Below are 17,466 nucleotides of genomic sequence, written 5' to 3' on the forward strand. Positions count from 1 at the left end.
ATCATGCACTGTTTACTTTTTGTCTTAAATTCATTCACTGTTTGTATAACACTAATTAGCTCATCATTCTGGAGGAAAGATCACAGCACAGCACTGAAACAGGTGCGGTGCTTTTAACACCACCAAACTTCCATGGCTTGACTGCAAATTGAACTGATTTTTCCTTCCTGCTCCAATCTTGGGAGCAGAGCCCACTGCAGCATGTTGACTGGAGCAGGAGTGTATCAGGATGTAAGCAGGCTGCATTTGCCATCCACATCACAATCTGTGCTGAGGAGAGCTAGCATATGGGATTTGCCTTTCAGAACTTCCCATTTCTGAAGGGTTCATCAAGGCCACGGGGAAAAAAAAGAACCAGATGTGATAAAAACTCTGTAATAATTGCTTGGTAATTTTCCAGCTCTGAATCCTACAGTGAAGTTTATTGACACAAGCACCAGGCATCTCTTCCTTCCCTTGTGCTGAAGCAGCAGTCTGGCAGTCCTCCCAATTTTTTTACTGTTCTTACTGGAGCGAGGTTTGCTGAGAGGGCAGGAGGGAAACACTTCTGGAAACACACAAATTTGGTGTTATTCAGGGCTGGTTTATATTCATGTCTCCCACTTCAACTGCCATGCACACTCCGTATCGTCCACTGCTGTTTTCCAAGTCTAATGCTAAAGTAACGATTTTTCCAAAATGCTACTGGTCAGTACTCTAGAACTGAAGCAGAACTTTATTTGGTGGCTTAATTACAGCTAACTAACTTACAATAGGTAACTTGATCTGCCTGCTTAATGCAGGTGTAGGGTTCAATGTAACATCTATGTGCTATCCAGTCCTCCAGAAGAAGAAAAAAACCCAATATATAAACAAAGCAGAATAACAGTGCAGCATCTTAAAGCTTAAATGGTTGCCAGTAAATAACCTGATCCCTACAGGGGAGGATATGGTGGTATCACGGACAGAGCGCAACCTTTACTTTGAAGAAATCTACCACGATGCAGGACAGCCACCATTTTATTATTGGGCCTGAAGAAAAGCAGAAAGCTCTGTCAAAGTCTTTCACTGGAATTCATACGCTCAAAACAGAAACTATGGAATCAGCTAAGGACTTCGTGATGTACTATCCTAGCAGTGAGAGGAAAGGGTCTTCCATGGGTACTGCACCTCTCTTGTGTGATCACACGCCACTGAATACAACCTACTTGCACAAAATGCTATTTCATTTCCATTTTCCTTGAAAAGGTAAACAACCTTTTTCTTTCATCCCTGTTTTTCTTTTAATTTGAGCTACAGATATATAGCCAGTTCTCGCTCTTTTTTTTGATGCTTACAGTCCAGCCAGTTCTTTTTTTTTTTCTTATAGTCCATTTGGTTTTATTCTTTTGTGTGCACTGATGAGATTGTGCATAGGCCTTCATTTCCTGTAATGTACAGCAGAGATAGACCAGAAGGGATAAATTAAGGATCAGAAATGGCCTGAGCATAAGCTACAAGAGGAGACTTCTCCCAGATAGCTTGATTATAAAATGATCCCTGATAACAAACAGGGTTTCTCAGGTGACTCAAAGCACAATACCCACAGGCACACTTAAAATTCTACACACCAACAATGCAGTCCAGAACAGGTTTCTCATTATAATTTAATTTTTTTGAGAAGTTACTTAAAATATGGACCCATGTAGTAGCTTGTGTAGTTGAACATCAACAAACCAAAAAGAAAAATAAATAAAATAAAGAAGAGAGTAATTTGGCATTACCTTTTGTTCCATCGTGTGTTTCATTTTTGTTTTCACTTGTTCTCACAGTTGAAGGTTCACTTCCTTCACAGACCTATGAAAGAAATAATAAATATGCATGGCTATAAAAACCTAGTGCATGGTTGTAGAAAAACCTAGTGCATGGTTGTCCTTTGACTCTGTGCAGGATTAAAACACACACCTGCAATTCAGGGGTATGTAAAAGCACATCTCTGTGTTTCAGCAGAAAACCCCCTGCCAAAGTCTAAGGGGATCTGAAACCTAGGTAATTAAAAAAGAAGTAATTAAGTCAATTCCTCTTATTCCTGGAAGGCTAAGTGGGTGAAGGACTTTATTTTCCAGAGGGGCAAAGAATATGAAAATGCATTCTGACCTGAAGCTGTAGTTTGCACTGGAAAGGATAGGGAAAGGGAATCTGGAGGAGACATTTTGACTGACTCAGACCAAATTCCTTTCTCTTGAAAAAGCTGACATGGTTGCCTCCCCTAGAGAGCAATCCCATCCCTTTCACAGGGCAGCCTGACATTAATATCTGTGCTTACAGCTCAGATTTCCAACAGCAAAATCAGGATACTTTGAAGAGATGAAAAATGGGAAAGGATTTGAACCACCCTCTCCCTTCTACAATGCTGTCCTACCCAGTCTCAAGATGTGTCACATTTTGTGAACTGGATGACACCTACTATAGACAAAAATATTTCAGAACATGTAGAAAATCTATGCCCATATATATGGGTATACATAGACCCACATACATTTTTACCCACATATCATTTTTACTTTTTGGCAACTTAAACTAACAATGAATGTTTAGCACTCTGTATTTCTAATTGTATTTTACTCAAGCAATTTATAACTCCATTCTTAGCAAGAAGACAAATACAAGTTTTAAAGATTTCTCCCATTAACACAATCTGTATATTCACTTCCTTTTTTTTTTTTTAAACAAGTATCTTGAGAGGATGAAGAAGTTGACAGGACTGCCCAGAAAATTATCTCTCTTTCACAAAGCAGCAGAAGCAGACTGGGAAGCTGTCAAGGTATCAAAAGTCGAGCTTCTCTTTGGGAATATGGCAGGAAATTTAGGAGAAAAATTAACACAATTGTTGTGTTGATGTTTTACATCAACACTATTGTTTTACCTTTCCTCCTGCTTTCCTCCAGATGAAGGGAGGTTACAGGATTTTCAGAGGCTATTATTAAACTGGAATGACTTCATACAGCTGCAGGTGGCTTGAGTCCTCTTTTGTTACATAAAAAGCTTTCTAATGATGGGCGAGTAACAAAGCACTGAGACGTTACCTAGGGAGGTAGTGGAAGGTACTTCACTGTGGATACAGAAATGCTGCTAGCAAGGATTTTCTTGCTATTTTCTAAGTCCGTGAGAGACTTTTCTCTCACACAGAAGAGGTAGCAGAGTTATGTAGGCAATGAAATACCTGCAACATTGAGAAGCCTTGTTTATACTATAGTAGAAAAATATTTGGATGTAGAAAATATTATAGTAGAAAAACAATGGGTGTTTTAGGATTTTAGCCAATCACCCCCAAGGGGTGGCTGATCCTTGTCCAATTAGACTATGAAGAAAAAAGTCTATAAAAGAGTTTGTAAAATAATTAAATAAATCAATCTTGCTGCATAATTCCTGCCTGCTGGATCTTCTCTCCTCCTCTCTATGGCTGAGGGACACGGTAAAATACCCTAGTGTATTCTTTAATACTTAACTACAGGCTTTCAGTGACAGATTAGGTGAATAACCACAAGCAATGATTTCTGAAGAATTATCTTGCTTTGGAGAAAGGAATGAAGTACAAGTTTGAGGACCCATACTTGTATTACTTTATTTCTGTCAAGGAGACAAGTTTAGAAGGATTTTTTTCCCCCAATATCTCTATATTTAATAAACAGCCATTTGTTTTACACGTCTTAAATGCCTACAATCATTTTCTGTTTGCATGACTTCTCAGTGGTGTCTTCAACATCAAAACATGTAGTTTAAGAGAAAAAAATCTACCTAACATTGTGACATAGGATTTTCAAAAATTCCAGTACGTAGCTTACATACCGGAACATGAATATTTCTTGTGCTTTACTGAAATAACACACTTGAAAGAGAAATTACAACACTTTAAGCTACATGGCATTTTACCTAAATTGCTCTGCTATTAGATCTTGTAATTTTTAGGTAGAGTCAATTACAAATCAGATCCCAGAGAGCTTTTATGGAGTTAATATCTCTTCTGCAACCACAGGCAAAGCAGAACAGTGAAAGGGAAGTTGTGCCCCCAGAACACACCACTTCCCCCACTACATTTAACTTCAACTGAGTTTAGAAGGAGTTGCTGAAGGAGAGGAAGCGGTTGGGGGAAGGAGGAAATTAAATCCCCCTCAAAATTCACTGTGCTTTCCACCACCACAACCACTGCACTGAATGGCAGTGTCAGCAGCAAGAATGAGGGACGGAGTTGAGGCCAGGTAAACCAGTCATGCACTTCCATCAGGTCTCATCCTTATGGCTGAAGATCTCAGTGCTCTGAGGGAGCAGACAGGACACATACCCTTCTCCATGGAAAAGGAATTCTAATCATAGTCCCATTTCCCTCCTTCCCCTTTCCTGTATATGGGAGAGGAATTCTCTTCAGTGTCCCATGATGGGAAACTGGGACCCTTTGGGGCCTTTCAGAGCAACTTCCCATACACAGTTTACTACACACATAGGCCCTGAGAATTAGTATGGGGCTTACATCCCCAGGTGATAGGCATAAAGACCTAGCCAAAACCAAGGAGGTTAGGTTGATGTCCCTTTTATTCCTATTTTTTAAAAACAAAAATCCAAACAAACAAATGCACCAGTAAGTAAGAGGTAACCACTTAAAGATAAAAGTGGGCTTTTGGGAGCTCTTTGGGTGATTGCTGTCACGAGTTTTGCATCTGTGTGAAAATTAATTCAGATTAATATGTTGACCATGGAGTGGTCCTTTTATTCATCATCTTTAAGATGAGACCAATATACATACATTTTTATACATACTGAAAATGCTTAATGCAATGTCAAATCTGGACAAACACCATTCCTGAAAATTTAGTGAAAAATTCCCTTGGAAATCAGTGAAGTTAGACACAAATCTGAAATAACCCTTCCATGTGCCACTCTGCTCTCCCCCAATCCATACATGTCCCTCTCTTCTCTCTGCCAGAATCAAAGAAAACAACTGACAGGAACTCACTTTTCCCTTTGAGTCATTTTGTAGCCTGAAGATATCTCTGACATCAGGAATCTGGTGCTGTTTGTTTTTTTTCCTCATGGTTTGTGTGACAGTCTCTATTCGTTTTTCCACTGCAGCTTTCTGGGTTCGGGTCAGCGTGGATAAAAACACCACACTTTCCAGGGAGTCGCCAGAGCTCTCTCCAAACAGATTTGACAGACCTGCCTCCTTCAGCCATTCCTCTTCCAGTTCTCCCTCTGAGCATGTCAAAGAGAAAAAGGCACAAACATTGGCTTTCAATTACTGCCAAGCACATTGGATGTTAATGACATGATATAGTTAATATAACTCACAGAAAGGTACTAAGGGGATACACAATTAAGAATTAATTACACTGTCATGACTTGGAGAAAAGCTATTGTTTCTAAAGAGCCTCAAAAGCTTTAATATATGATATCAAAGTTTTTAAAGTAGTTAATCCCATACAGATTGCTATGTGGCAATCTTTATAATAATCTATAGCACTTCCATTAAAATCATACACCATTTTATAAATGTACCTAAATAAAAATGTGTATGGGGAAGTCTGAAAGCCAGATCATTGCTGCTTCACTGATTTTTAGTTCAATACTCAATCTTTTTAGCTCTCGTACTGACATGATTCTGCCCACTTTTCTTGATACATTAATCCTAGAGCCTTTCACTAGCTCAATTTAATGAAGGACAAACCAGCCTACATGAGTCACCTTAATACTATTTTTTCATCAGTTCTCATGACATGGTCTCCAGCCAGCTGACAGCCCACAAAACAATTTTTGCTATAGTCTTAGAGCTGATAAGGTATCCTTTATTGACAGATCACTGCATGTGAAAGAAGAGAAAGCTATTAAATATTGTCACCAATGGCAAAACTTCTGTTTCTGAAATCTGTATCTCCCTAACGATATTTTCTAAAAAACACTAAGTTCTGTCTGTAGCATTTGAGGTTGTGCTGAATGCCAACTACTCTTCCAAATGTTCGAGCAATATTTCCATTTATCAGATATCTAAAAATACTCCAAAGCTGGCATGTCAACTTCACTATTGATTGCATTTTACCACTGTGCTCAGTGCACGTCCAAGTGAGCACCTTAATAGTAACAGCATCCAGAAAACAGACACCAAAATTCAAGTATGAATTTTGCTATGGCTGTGCAGCCAAATCCTGAGCCTCTGACGAGACTCTCGGGTTATGTTATCAGGACTGGAAAGAGGGGCTACACCCATTCTCCAGGGCAGCTGTGAGCAAGGTATATCTCCTCTCTCCCCTGCCTTGCCCTTGCCTGGCTGAGTTTCAGGCCAGCGCCCACCCAGGCAGGCCCAGCAGCCAGATGCAGCATCCCACACTCTCAGGAGTACTCATGCCCAAGAGAGGTGCTACACATTAGACAAGGTGAAGAGCACAACAACATTTGCTCAAGCTGATAACTCAACTGTGCTGACTCACTCAGCTTCCCACCAGCCAGCTGCAGTAATCAGGAGGAAGAAGGCTATGTATAAATCTAATGGAAATGGTGGGGCTGGGGATGCAGAGCCTCAATGCACATCCACATCAGTGAGCTGCAGTAAGAGAAGAGGTTCTGCACTGCAGAACGATGGGCTCTGCTGCTCTGGAGGAAGCCCCATGTCTCCATCAGAAAGCCCCATAGCTCCCTGGTCACAAGGATTGGGAACCTTGCTGCTTTCTCCAGGGGCCACGTTGCTATGCTCTTCGGAGCAGTGACTTTTCAAAGTGCTTAGGGAGGCAGAAGTGCAAATCCCTTTGAAAGCTCATGGAGCACATTCTTCTCACTTATGTGGAGGCCATACCAAAATGCCAAATTCACATTTTAATTTACTGAGACTGTGGGTCTCTTGTAAGAATGGGGGAGACGCAGACACTGCATTGTTAAAAAATAATTTTTGAGAGAAAACTGGAATTAAGGACATTTCTCCTGTTTTTATTTAACCAAAAAAAAAAAATTGCCTGACCTCTAAGTCCATGCCCCAAGGAGTGGCCTATAATTTATGCTTCTGAGAAACAAAAATAGAACAACTGAACAATCACAATAGTTACAAGTGTAGAAAGTTACTCACTAAACTTAAACCGGTTAATCATTGGCTTGTCTTCTAAAGCGTGAAGTTTCTATCCACAATAGCTACAATAACGAACAACATACACAAAGAGCGAAAGGGTAAGTTAGTTCAACAGCAAACTGCAAATAAAGCTTCAATTGTGATTTGCAAGTACAGGCACCTTTCTGATATTCTGCAAACACCATTCAAAGGAAAACCAGCCTTTTACTTCTCTCTGATAAAACTCTCTTTCAGGGGACTGCCTGTTTCTGGGGATATGCATCAGAGGCAACAGAATTTTCAAAGCAGATGTTCAGGAGTGACCTCCTTTTTTGATCTGTGTTAGGTGGATGCCATCTCTTGAAATAAGACTTGAAGAAAAATCCCTAAATCAGCCAACTGATGAACATTGACAGAACGGATTTCATTACCATCTGGCTCTTTCACTACAAGTGCTACTCGTTCCTCGTGATTATTTCCTCTGGTTTCGTGGATGTTTTCAAGTTCTTTCCAGTAGTCATCCATAGACAGTTCATCCAAGGAGTCCTGGGATCCTGAGCGGTCAAATGATGCTCCATCGGGGATCTTCTTGGAATGGTCATGGTTCATTGTATACTGTCCAGTGCGACGGCTATAAGCATAAATCAAAATGAAATTCTTGGTTAACATCCTAAGATACAGGATGTATTAATACATGTGAAGGCAGCATGAATTGTGTCAAAGTATCAAAGCAAACCATTGTCAACAAGCAAACCAAGATATTAAAAATTACTTTGAGTATCTGGAATGTATTTTCAATTTACTCTTTCTGCTATATATATTGCCCAATCTGGAACAGCACAGGAGTCAGTCTTAAAAGTAAATAATGAATCCAAGTTCAAGTAATCCTTGTTACACAAACTTTTAATTCAACTCTGAACAGTCAGGCCCACAAAATTCATGGCATGTGTCTTCCTAGAATCACCACTTAAAGAATTTTGCAAAAGTGCCTTTCTGCCTGCCTAAATTCGTACAGCTTGACAGTAAAATTACTGTTTCCCTTTGCTATTCTGCTCTTATTTTTTATTAATATTTACTCTGGTATCTATGACCTTAATTACAGCTGGGAAAGGACAATGTAGAATTACTGCAGTTACAGTTTGTGAAGTAAACTGGGGAGTCCAAATGTTTAATAAAACCATAGAAACTATTTGTTTCTATCTTGCCGCCTCTTTGGCTGAAAGCTTACCATTTTTATAGCTTGACATTACTGGTTTTTGGTTCACCCTGCCAAATGTATATTTGCTAAGGTTTCCAAAAGGATCTTTCATCTTAAATATAGCTGTGGCTAGAAAAAAACCCCAAAAACAACAAGCTGAAACCTCTAGGTCTCATTTTGACCTCATTAAATCACTGGCAAAAATGACCACTGACCTAGTAAAGAATTCAACTTAAAAAGGACAGAAGTTGTAATGATGTCATTGAAGTTACAGGTCACCCTTAGGGTCAACTACACCAAATCAAAAGCCACAAACTGAGTCAGAGTACCAGTTGATTAAATAAGTAGTGTCTGATTTAACTTCAGAGTTATGCCTACTTTTTGTCAAGGTAAGATTGGACATGATGATCTTCAGTGATCTTTTTCTAAACTAAGTTACTCTACTACTGTAACAGTATATCAAAATTCTTCCTTGTATTAAAAAAAGCACTTCTTTGTATTTCAGGAAGATACAGAGTCCTATATGACTGAATTTGTCTCCATATTCTAAAAAAGAAGACATGGTTTGGGGGTAAGTAATAAATACCACTTATTCCTAGAGAAAAAACATATCAAAGACCAAGCATTGTGAATTTATCACAATGTAAACACAGTAAATTAAATCCTACCTTCCTATCTAGCTGACTTGGCAAGTTTGTATAGTATTAAAATGAAAGTCTCTTGTCCTTACATTTTATCTCAGGACAACTGACGCTTGTTAGCTGCCCCTAGGTAAAAAAGCCATGCCTTTCTCTCTGAAGATAAGCTCCTTTCGTGTCCAAGTCACAAATCCTTTCACACCAGACATGCCTGATTCTCTGATAAGAAACACTAACCATTTGGACTTTGCCTTTAAAAGTAAAGAGCCTTATGGAAGGACTATGAGTTTCTACCCATCCTGTCTCTCTGCTCCAAGTGTAAGTTAATAAATGACAATTAATCACCAAGCTAATATGCACCTCAACACCATTGCTTAACCTGCCCTTACTTTGAAAGCCCAGGGGAAAAAAAAACAACATTAAGCTTTTGCATCAATGGCAACAATAGCATCATGCTACTAGTGTATGTTACCCAATAAATACAATTTCTCCGTGTAGCTACCTCAATTCTTAAACTTCTCCTGACAGGTGTGTCCCATGTGTGACCTGTGCTGCTTGTGAATTCAACATTGACCATTGCAGAAAGATGTTCATGGAGTAACAGCAGTGTCCCCAGCAGGCAATCTGGGTGCTGAGTGTGGTCAAAGCAGGTCAGACTTCCCAGTCCTTGACCAGCCTTGCCTCCTCCTTCAGCTAGAGGTGCTCAGGGCAGACTGGGTCTCTCTCACAAATACACTCGGGACATTTGCACTGCTGCCTGAAGGAGGTCAGATTTCAGCTTATCATCACTCAGTTTAACCCTGTGGAGCCACTCAGCAGCTCTTGGGTGGCCTTTTACCTTTGGAACAACCTGCTCTCACTGATCCACCTCAGCTGAAATTTAACTACCACCACACACCATGAAAAAAAATAAAACTAACAGACTGAATACATTCCAAGCATGCACTCTGAGGGGCTGTGGCAGGCTGAGGTGGGATAGGCTCGAATGTGCCGTGGCTCTGTGCCACACTGACAGCGCAGAGCTACTCCAATCCTTCTATAAAAGCAAGGCTTGTCACCTTCCCAGAGTGAGTTCTGTCTCTGAGAAGAGAAGCCTGCGTCCTGAAATGCAGAGCTGACACTCCGCACAGAGCACTCAAGGCCACTTTCAGGCTCCTACGAGCATTTGCTGTACATCACAAACACTCCATTAACTCCCGGAGACAGTGCCCTGCCCTTCAGTCTCTGGTCACAGGGCTGCTCTGCTCGACCAAATGTAAGCGGCTTTTCTTGTAAGGCTCCTCCTGGCCTGACCTTTCCACCCCTCATTAACAAACCAATACAGCAACTCCTAATTTTGAGCAGGCAGTTCTGCCACGTCTTGTTGTGAAAGCCCTCCAAGACAGACGGACATCAATGACCAGGGGATCCTGATGAGAAATATTCATGTAAAAATCTCACCACTCTGCTGTGAACCTCTCCTTCAATATCTGTGTTGTTTTAGGCCCATTCTCAGCTGCCAGACTCAACCCCAACCCCAGCAATGCTTGAGCTCCTCACAAGCCAAGTGCCACACCACTCCCATTCAGCTCACTGATTCCTTGTCTTCCCTCATCAGACTCAACTCCCTATCCCCAGTTTCTGTTCAGACTGCAAACCCTTTCAAAGCCATCTGCATTTGTTCATAGCCACAGTTCACATTTCTGCAGGCTAGGACAGAGAGAGGCTCAGGCTCGGAGAGAACAAGTGCTAAAGCTCCATCTGACAGAGCAGATCAAATCTTGTTTTCACTTTGTTTGGTTCAAGGTTTCTTGCCTTGCATACTTCACCAGAGAAAGACACTGATGAAGCAGTATTTGGTGCATAATCTGCACAGCAGTGGCTCCAGGCATCTTCATGTCTGTCTCTCCTGTGAACCTCTCCCTGAGTACAAAAAAAGGCACAAACAAGACCTTTTGAGGATAATGAGGACAGTGTTGATATCACAGACTTGGTGTAGATGAGAAAGGAAAAAGTAATTTAAAAATTTCATTGCATATGGAAAAATAGGCTGCCAATTAAGATTTTATTTTTAGATATCTGTTGACAAGAGCAAAGAACATGGGTCTTCTGCTGTGACCTTCCACTAAATTCAATCCTTCTCCAAACTTATCCTTAGTAAGCACTTGTTGTACATTACACAATAGAAATCCTGAGGTGGAAACACGTTAAGGCCAAGAACAACAGAGAGGAGAAGGGGAAAAGCAATCAGTAAAAATATTATAAGGAAACTGAAAGTGAGAGATCTTTTTAAAATAATTAGTCCCACATTTATAGACTCATTAAAAATTATTTTTAAAATATTTCAAGTGCCCCATGTTACAAACTTCGAAATTTTGTAGAAAACTCCTTTCCAAAAAACTATCAGTAGGAAATAAATACAGCTCATTTAAAAAAAAAGCTATTACTGAAGTTGCAGAAAACAGGTTACTTCTCCAGCACATTGTTGTTTTCAGGTGTCCAGTTTATCTATTTAAAGTTTGAAAAATGCAGCTGCTTTTCACAAGTATCTTAAAGGAGATCTTTTTCTTTCCCCTAGAAAATGTAAGGTACTGCTAACACACGCAGTCACTTGAACCAATTTTCAAGCATTTCAGACTGCTAAATAGCAAGCTTATTCACCAGCAGTTTCTTTACCCCCAGAAAACTCGTATTTCCATTAAGGTCTTCACTAACAACACACTCAAACCTCATTAAAATCTTATTACCATCTATTTTCACTTACTTGTAAATAGTTTACTCTTCAAATAGCTTTACAGGGAGCAGTGTAATACTCTCATTTCCAAATGGCACAGTCAGTTCTGACCTCTGATACTCAGACACTGCCCTTTGCAGCCGATGAGATTTTTGCCTGTTTATCTCAGTACAAAACAGAGCCTCCAGGTATAAAACTCATTCCTCAATATAGTTATTGCAGTGTCTTACCAAATCTAATCTTCTTGTCCCACCCACCAGAGATGCATTTTTTTATTGGAAACATCAAGGATGCGAGACAAAGCACTCCAGGTCCTCCAGAAGGGAGCCATTAAAAACAATTTTTTAATGAACACCGTTCATTATATTTACAAGGAAAAAACCCAGATTTGGGTTATTTTACTAAGTACTGATGTGCTTCATGTGGCAAGTACTTAAGGGAGAAGAACTGCATGCAAATATTTTCTTCACAGCCTTTCCTTTTGTGACCAACTGTGTCCTTTCTCAGCCTTTAAGAAAATATGACTCTATATTAATCACTGATTTATGCCATAATAAAAATGTGGGTTTTTTTCCAGTTCTGTCAACCTGATTTTGATTTCATCAAAACCCATTTTATAATAGTGCAGTTGTCTTTATTTCTTATCTTCTTCCCTGTGAAAACTAAATCTCCCGTCTGTTCCACTGCCTTTTTAGCAATTCATTACTGATATTTGTCACATGTAAACTACAACAGCCAGAGATGAATCAGTTAGTAAGGTGCACTTCCACTGACATTTCAGATAAATTCACTTTGCAGAAAGCTAATTTTGTCCTTAATCCCCTTTTTCTCACTTGAGAATGAAGGACTATGTTGTGTTCTAGAACAGTGAGTGATGAGAAAAAATATAACCTTTGTAATTTTTGTAGTGCTAACCACTAATCTTGGATCTGAATATAACCTTTCACAAAAACATAATTGTATAGGCACCATAACTGCATGGTATTCTTATATACTATATATATGTGTATGCATGTATTAGATGTGTAAATATACTGAAAGGCAGAAATACTAAAAGTAAGGATACTCATCGTCACAAAAACTAGGGAATACAAATGTACTGTTGAACCAAATATAAAAGATTAACACTGCTAAAAGAGATGGGCAGTTCCTCTAACAGGATTATTGCAGGAATGCTCACTGACTCTAGGAAAGGACAAAATCCAGCTACTAAATAACGTACAAGTATGAAGCAAAAAGACACCAGTTTCTATAATCTGTTATTTTCTTCTTGGAAAGAAACGCAACAATGGATGAAACACAAGTGAAAGGGAGGAGAGGGAAACACCTTTTCAGCCTACAATTCAGGAATTTCTGTACAGGGTCCTTTTATCTACCTACTTTTGCCAAATTTTGGAATTCAAAATTCAGGCCTAGATCTTTCCTGAATAAAAACTTTCATACCTATATAAAGTGTCATGAGGGCAACAAGGGAAAAGGCCATCAACTTAATTACTGGGTCTAATCTCAATTTGGATTCAACTCTTTGGGGTTAAACAGATATGGTCCTTTTCCACAGCTGCCAAACAAAATATATGAGAGTTTTAAACACTGTCTTTAATTCAGTGTTCTACAAGACTAAGAGTTTCCCAAACATTTGTTTTTATCAGCCAATTTCCAATACCAGTAAAAGTACAGAAACTCGCATTAAGTGTGTTGGGTTTGGGGTAGTTAATTTTATTCATGGTGTCTAGGACGGGGCTGTGTTTTGAATTCGTGCTGAACACAGGGTTGATAATATAGAGGGGTTTGTCATTGCTATTTTGTCATTGGTTTTGTGTTATGGCCTTTTCTGCTTTTTGTACTGCCATGCTGGCAGGGATGCCAAGAAGAGGCACAGCTGGGACAGCTGACTCAAACTACCCAAACGGATATTCCAGACCATATGACACCATGCTCAGTATATAATGTGGGGAGAAGAAGGAGGGAGGAAAGGATACTTGGAGTGATGGCGTCTGTCTTCCCAAGTAACCATTACATGTGATTGGGCCCTGCTCTCCTGGGGATGGATGAACACCTGCCTGCCCATGGGAAGCAGGGAATTAGTGCCTTGTTTTGCTTTGCTTGCATGCATGGCTTTTGCTTTCCACATTAAACTGTCTCTGTCGCAAACCCATGAGTTTTCCAGCTTTTACCCTTCTGATTCTCTCCCCAGTCCTGTTGTGGGGGAGTGACTGAGTGGTGCTTGATTGCTGGCTGGGCTTAAACCACAATATCAAGCGATGTAATTATTTGTCAAACTGAACTATTACATATCCTTAAACTGTACACTTAAAATACAATGTTTGGTCTTAAAAGTGTCTTTAAATCCTAGCCATTAACCATTGCTATTGGAATTCTTGTACAGGCAATGTCTTGAGCACTGCTGCCCTTCAGACACATTTTCTGGCACTACAGTAAACTAGCACTTAGAGTTATACAAAACAACAAAAACGTATCTGGCTACAGCTACATTACAGCAGCAAATTCTGCAATGTCCATGCAAAGAGAGTCATAAAAGCTATTAGAAGTATTATTGCAGCCATACATTGAGCTGATACTGAGGCTCACTGATTCTGGACATCACACCAAAACATGCTTAGATGTGTTAACCTGATAAACAAGACACACAAAGAGAGGGGGAGAAAAAAGGGGTGGGTAGCTGGCTCAGAGAGGTGAAGCCTGCTGTTCAAACTCATGGTGTAAATCAGAGACTGAAACAAGAATAATTCTCAGATCTCTGGAGTCTTTCACCACTGGACCACTGAGTGTTAAAGATTGAGATCTGACCCTATGGCATATTGCAAGACAGATAAAAGGAAGCTTTGCTGTTGTGGGTTTGTGATCGACTCCAGCACTGTGGCTATAAATAAAATAGCACTCTCAAAGAACAATTGTCTTGTTGACATAGGAGTTACAAAGTACAGTAATCTGTGTAAGTAATTTTAAGTTTGTACAAAGGCTAGCTAGATTGAAACAACCAAAAAAAATGCCTATGAGTACTGTGGTTCATTTTGAAAACTATTTATGGAGCAGTCGCATCCATGAGGTGCTGTGCCCTTAAACATAAATACAGGACTTCTTAAGTTCCATCTAATTTAAACAACTAAACAGATAAGGAGAGGGAAACAGTGTGATCTCCTGTCCCACTTCTCATCCTGAATGCTGAGCTAGAAGAAGTGTGGGAATAAGTCAAGCTCCTAAACCCAAAGCTCTCCCCATCCCTCCCCTGCTTTCAAGAACCCAAGCAGCACCACAAGATGCAAAAACTTAACTGAATTAATCAAGAAAGCTCTAATCCAACAGCTACAGCAGTTCCCTGGCTTCAGCTCCCCATTCTTGGTTGGATCACTGGCCTGGCAAGCGATTGCCAGACCTTCCTATAGCCATGCTGCCTACCAGAAGGGCATCCTAATTTTTCATGATTTCTAGGAAAAGCTGCAGTTTTTTATTACCAAATCACCTATTCTAGTGGTTTCAACCTAATGTTTGAGACACTTTTGACACACCATCCCTTCACACAGTATCCAGCATTTTGCGGGGCAGTTTTGAGCATTTTTCAAAGACTTCTGTAAAAAAAAAAATCAAGTTGGAATTGATGTGCCCATCAAAGCAGGTTGTCCTAAAATAACTGAATTTTGCATAAAGCCATAGAATAGTGACACCACTTAAATGAAGATAAATTGTTTTTTGCAAATGGAAATGTCTTCATCTTTTTACAAGACTCAATGTATTAAAACGTGTTTCTATTTAATTGATAGCTAAAACCTTCCATCAAACAAAAGTCAGTATCGCACCTTTCAGAAGCAATAGGTAACCCTTGAGCAAGACCCAAGTCTGGACATTCGATGTCCAGAACAATGCAAAAATATTTCTTACCAACTTTAAAGAGCTTAATAACTTTTACAAGGCATTAGAGAAACTTCAGTCTGGGCTTGTATGTCTGTTTTTCATTCTGCCTCCTAAATTTTGTCACCCATTTTAACAGCTGCATCCTTTCTTTTCTACCTTTTCTGACATGTGCTCTTTCCATGACTGACTTCAAACTCTCCTGCAATTCAGTCTTTCCAGGAAAATCATACAGAACATGGAAAAATAACAGTAAGGAAGCAATGTAATTTACAGTATTTTTTGTGAAGTGACTCTTAGCATTCCTTCTCTCCCAAATTAAATAGTTTCATTTTGGCTACTCCATAACCTTATGGAACATTTTGAATGTCAACTGCAATCAAACTTCTCCAAATCCCCCTTAAGCTCCAAAGAAAAGCCAGAGAAGCAAGAACTGAGGCAAAGCTCTGTTTTCTTTCCAAAGAGTACAAAGTGATTGCAAAGAGGGTATAAAACAGTACTCACTTTCTAAATGAGCATAAAAAAGGCTGAGCAAAGAAAATCAGGTCTCTCAGGCTTTTTTGTAATACCATCAGCTGCTGTTAATACCTGCTCAAAACTGCTCTGGAGATTAACAACAACAACAACAAAAAAAAAACAACAAAGAAAACCGAAACCCAACAAAACCAAAAATCCAGAAAACCCCATCAACTGGCATTTTAAACCGCTCCATGAATAATAAATACAAACAGACCAAAGTTAGGGTTGCCAGACTCTAAGTTTAAAAAGTGTATATATATACACTGTATTGCTTCCAGCCACATCCTCATCACTATTTATATAAGATTGTTTTTACCTTCATGCACATAACCTTACTACTTTCCCAGCCCCAGCCTGCCACTGAACAAAACAGGAAGGAAATTGTGGCAATGGCACAGGCTATTACACTTAGCATTCTAATCCACTACACCAGAAATGGGAGATTCCAGATATGATGCCAAAACTTAGTCTGCCTGCACTATATGCAGCACTTCTAAGAAGATTAAAATATTTTACGACATTTCCTTTGACAGGACCTCATGTTCCTACACAGCCATTTGGACTCTGTTTTTCACTTCTGATGAGATAAATTATAATTATAGTAAGTCGATACACATACATACTCTATCTAAAATGAATAATAAACTCACCTTGAATATTGTGTGCAGTTTTGGTCATGGCAATATAAGAACGATATTAAGCTATTAGAGAGCATCCAAACGAGGGCAACAAAGATGGTGAAGGGCCTTGAGGGGAAGCTGTATGAGGAGTGGCTGAGGTCACTTGGCCTGTTCAGGCTGAAGAAGAGGAGACTGAGGGGACACCTCATTGCAGTTACAACTTCCTCGTGAGGGGAAGAGGAGGGGCAGGCACTGATGTCTTCTCTGGGGTAACCAGTGACAGGACCTGAGGGAATGACCTGAAGCTGTGTCAGGGGAGGTTTAGGTTGGATATTAGAGAAAGGTTCTTCAGCCAGAGAGTGGTTGGGCACTGGAACAGGCTCCCCAGGGAAGTGGTCACAGCATCAAGCTTGTCTGCATTAAAGAAGTGTTTGTACAACACTCTCAGGTACATGGTGTGACTCTTGGTCTGTCCTTTGTAGGGCCAAGAGTTGGACTCAATGATCCTTTTGGGACCCTTCCAACTCAGCATATCCTGTGATTGGTGGTTCTGATACAGATCAATGGCACCCCATGTATGATGTATGATGTAAAATGATTTATTAACAAAAGAGGGGCTAGAACTATAACATATTCACTTCTGAACAGTTGCCAAAGGAGTTATTTGCTATGCCATCTCAGGTTGTTTCAGGAAAAACATGACCTTGTTCCACTCCACGCAAAACAAGAAAGAATTCAGGATTGACAAGTACAGCCATAAAGCCTCTCCCCACAAAATGATTGCACCAGCTGCATTTCCTTTTTTCGGGGGGGGCTGCTGCATTCCAGTATCCAAGCTGTCCAGCTCAGTGCATGCTTTTACCTTTATT

General features: G+C 39.9%; 1 protein-coding gene across 3 annotated transcripts in view; it reads right to left on the minus strand.

Annotated features, from left to right (window-relative positions):
- The window catches only part of ARHGAP18 (Rho GTPase activating protein 18), a 95,654-nt gene that overhangs the window by 31,787 nt on the left and 46,401 nt on the right, over window positions 1–17,466 (minus strand). For 2 of the 3 annotated variants that reach the window (XM_042016578.1, XM_042016577.1), the window contains exons 2-4: window positions 7,474–7,673; window positions 4,970–5,205; window positions 1,743–1,815 (exon numbers count right to left, since the gene is read on the minus strand). In XM_042016578.1, coding sequence (XP_041872512.1) covers window positions 1,743–1,815; window positions 4,970–5,205; window positions 7,474–7,673 — 509 coding nt within the window. Of the gene's footprint in view, window positions 1–1,742; window positions 1,816–4,969; window positions 5,206–7,063; window positions 7,126–7,473; window positions 7,674–17,466 lie in introns of those variants that run through there. The other variant, XM_042016579.1, reaches the window with a different exon arrangement.

Source organism: Corvus kubaryi, unplaced genomic scaffold, assembly GCF_017639235.1.
Source record: "Corvus kubaryi isolate FWS band 111438036 unplaced genomic scaffold, C.kubaryi_AGA036_p1.0 split3-73, whole genome shotgun sequence".
Classification (NCBI taxonomy): domain Eukaryota; kingdom Metazoa; phylum Chordata; class Aves; order Passeriformes; family Corvidae; genus Corvus; species Corvus kubaryi.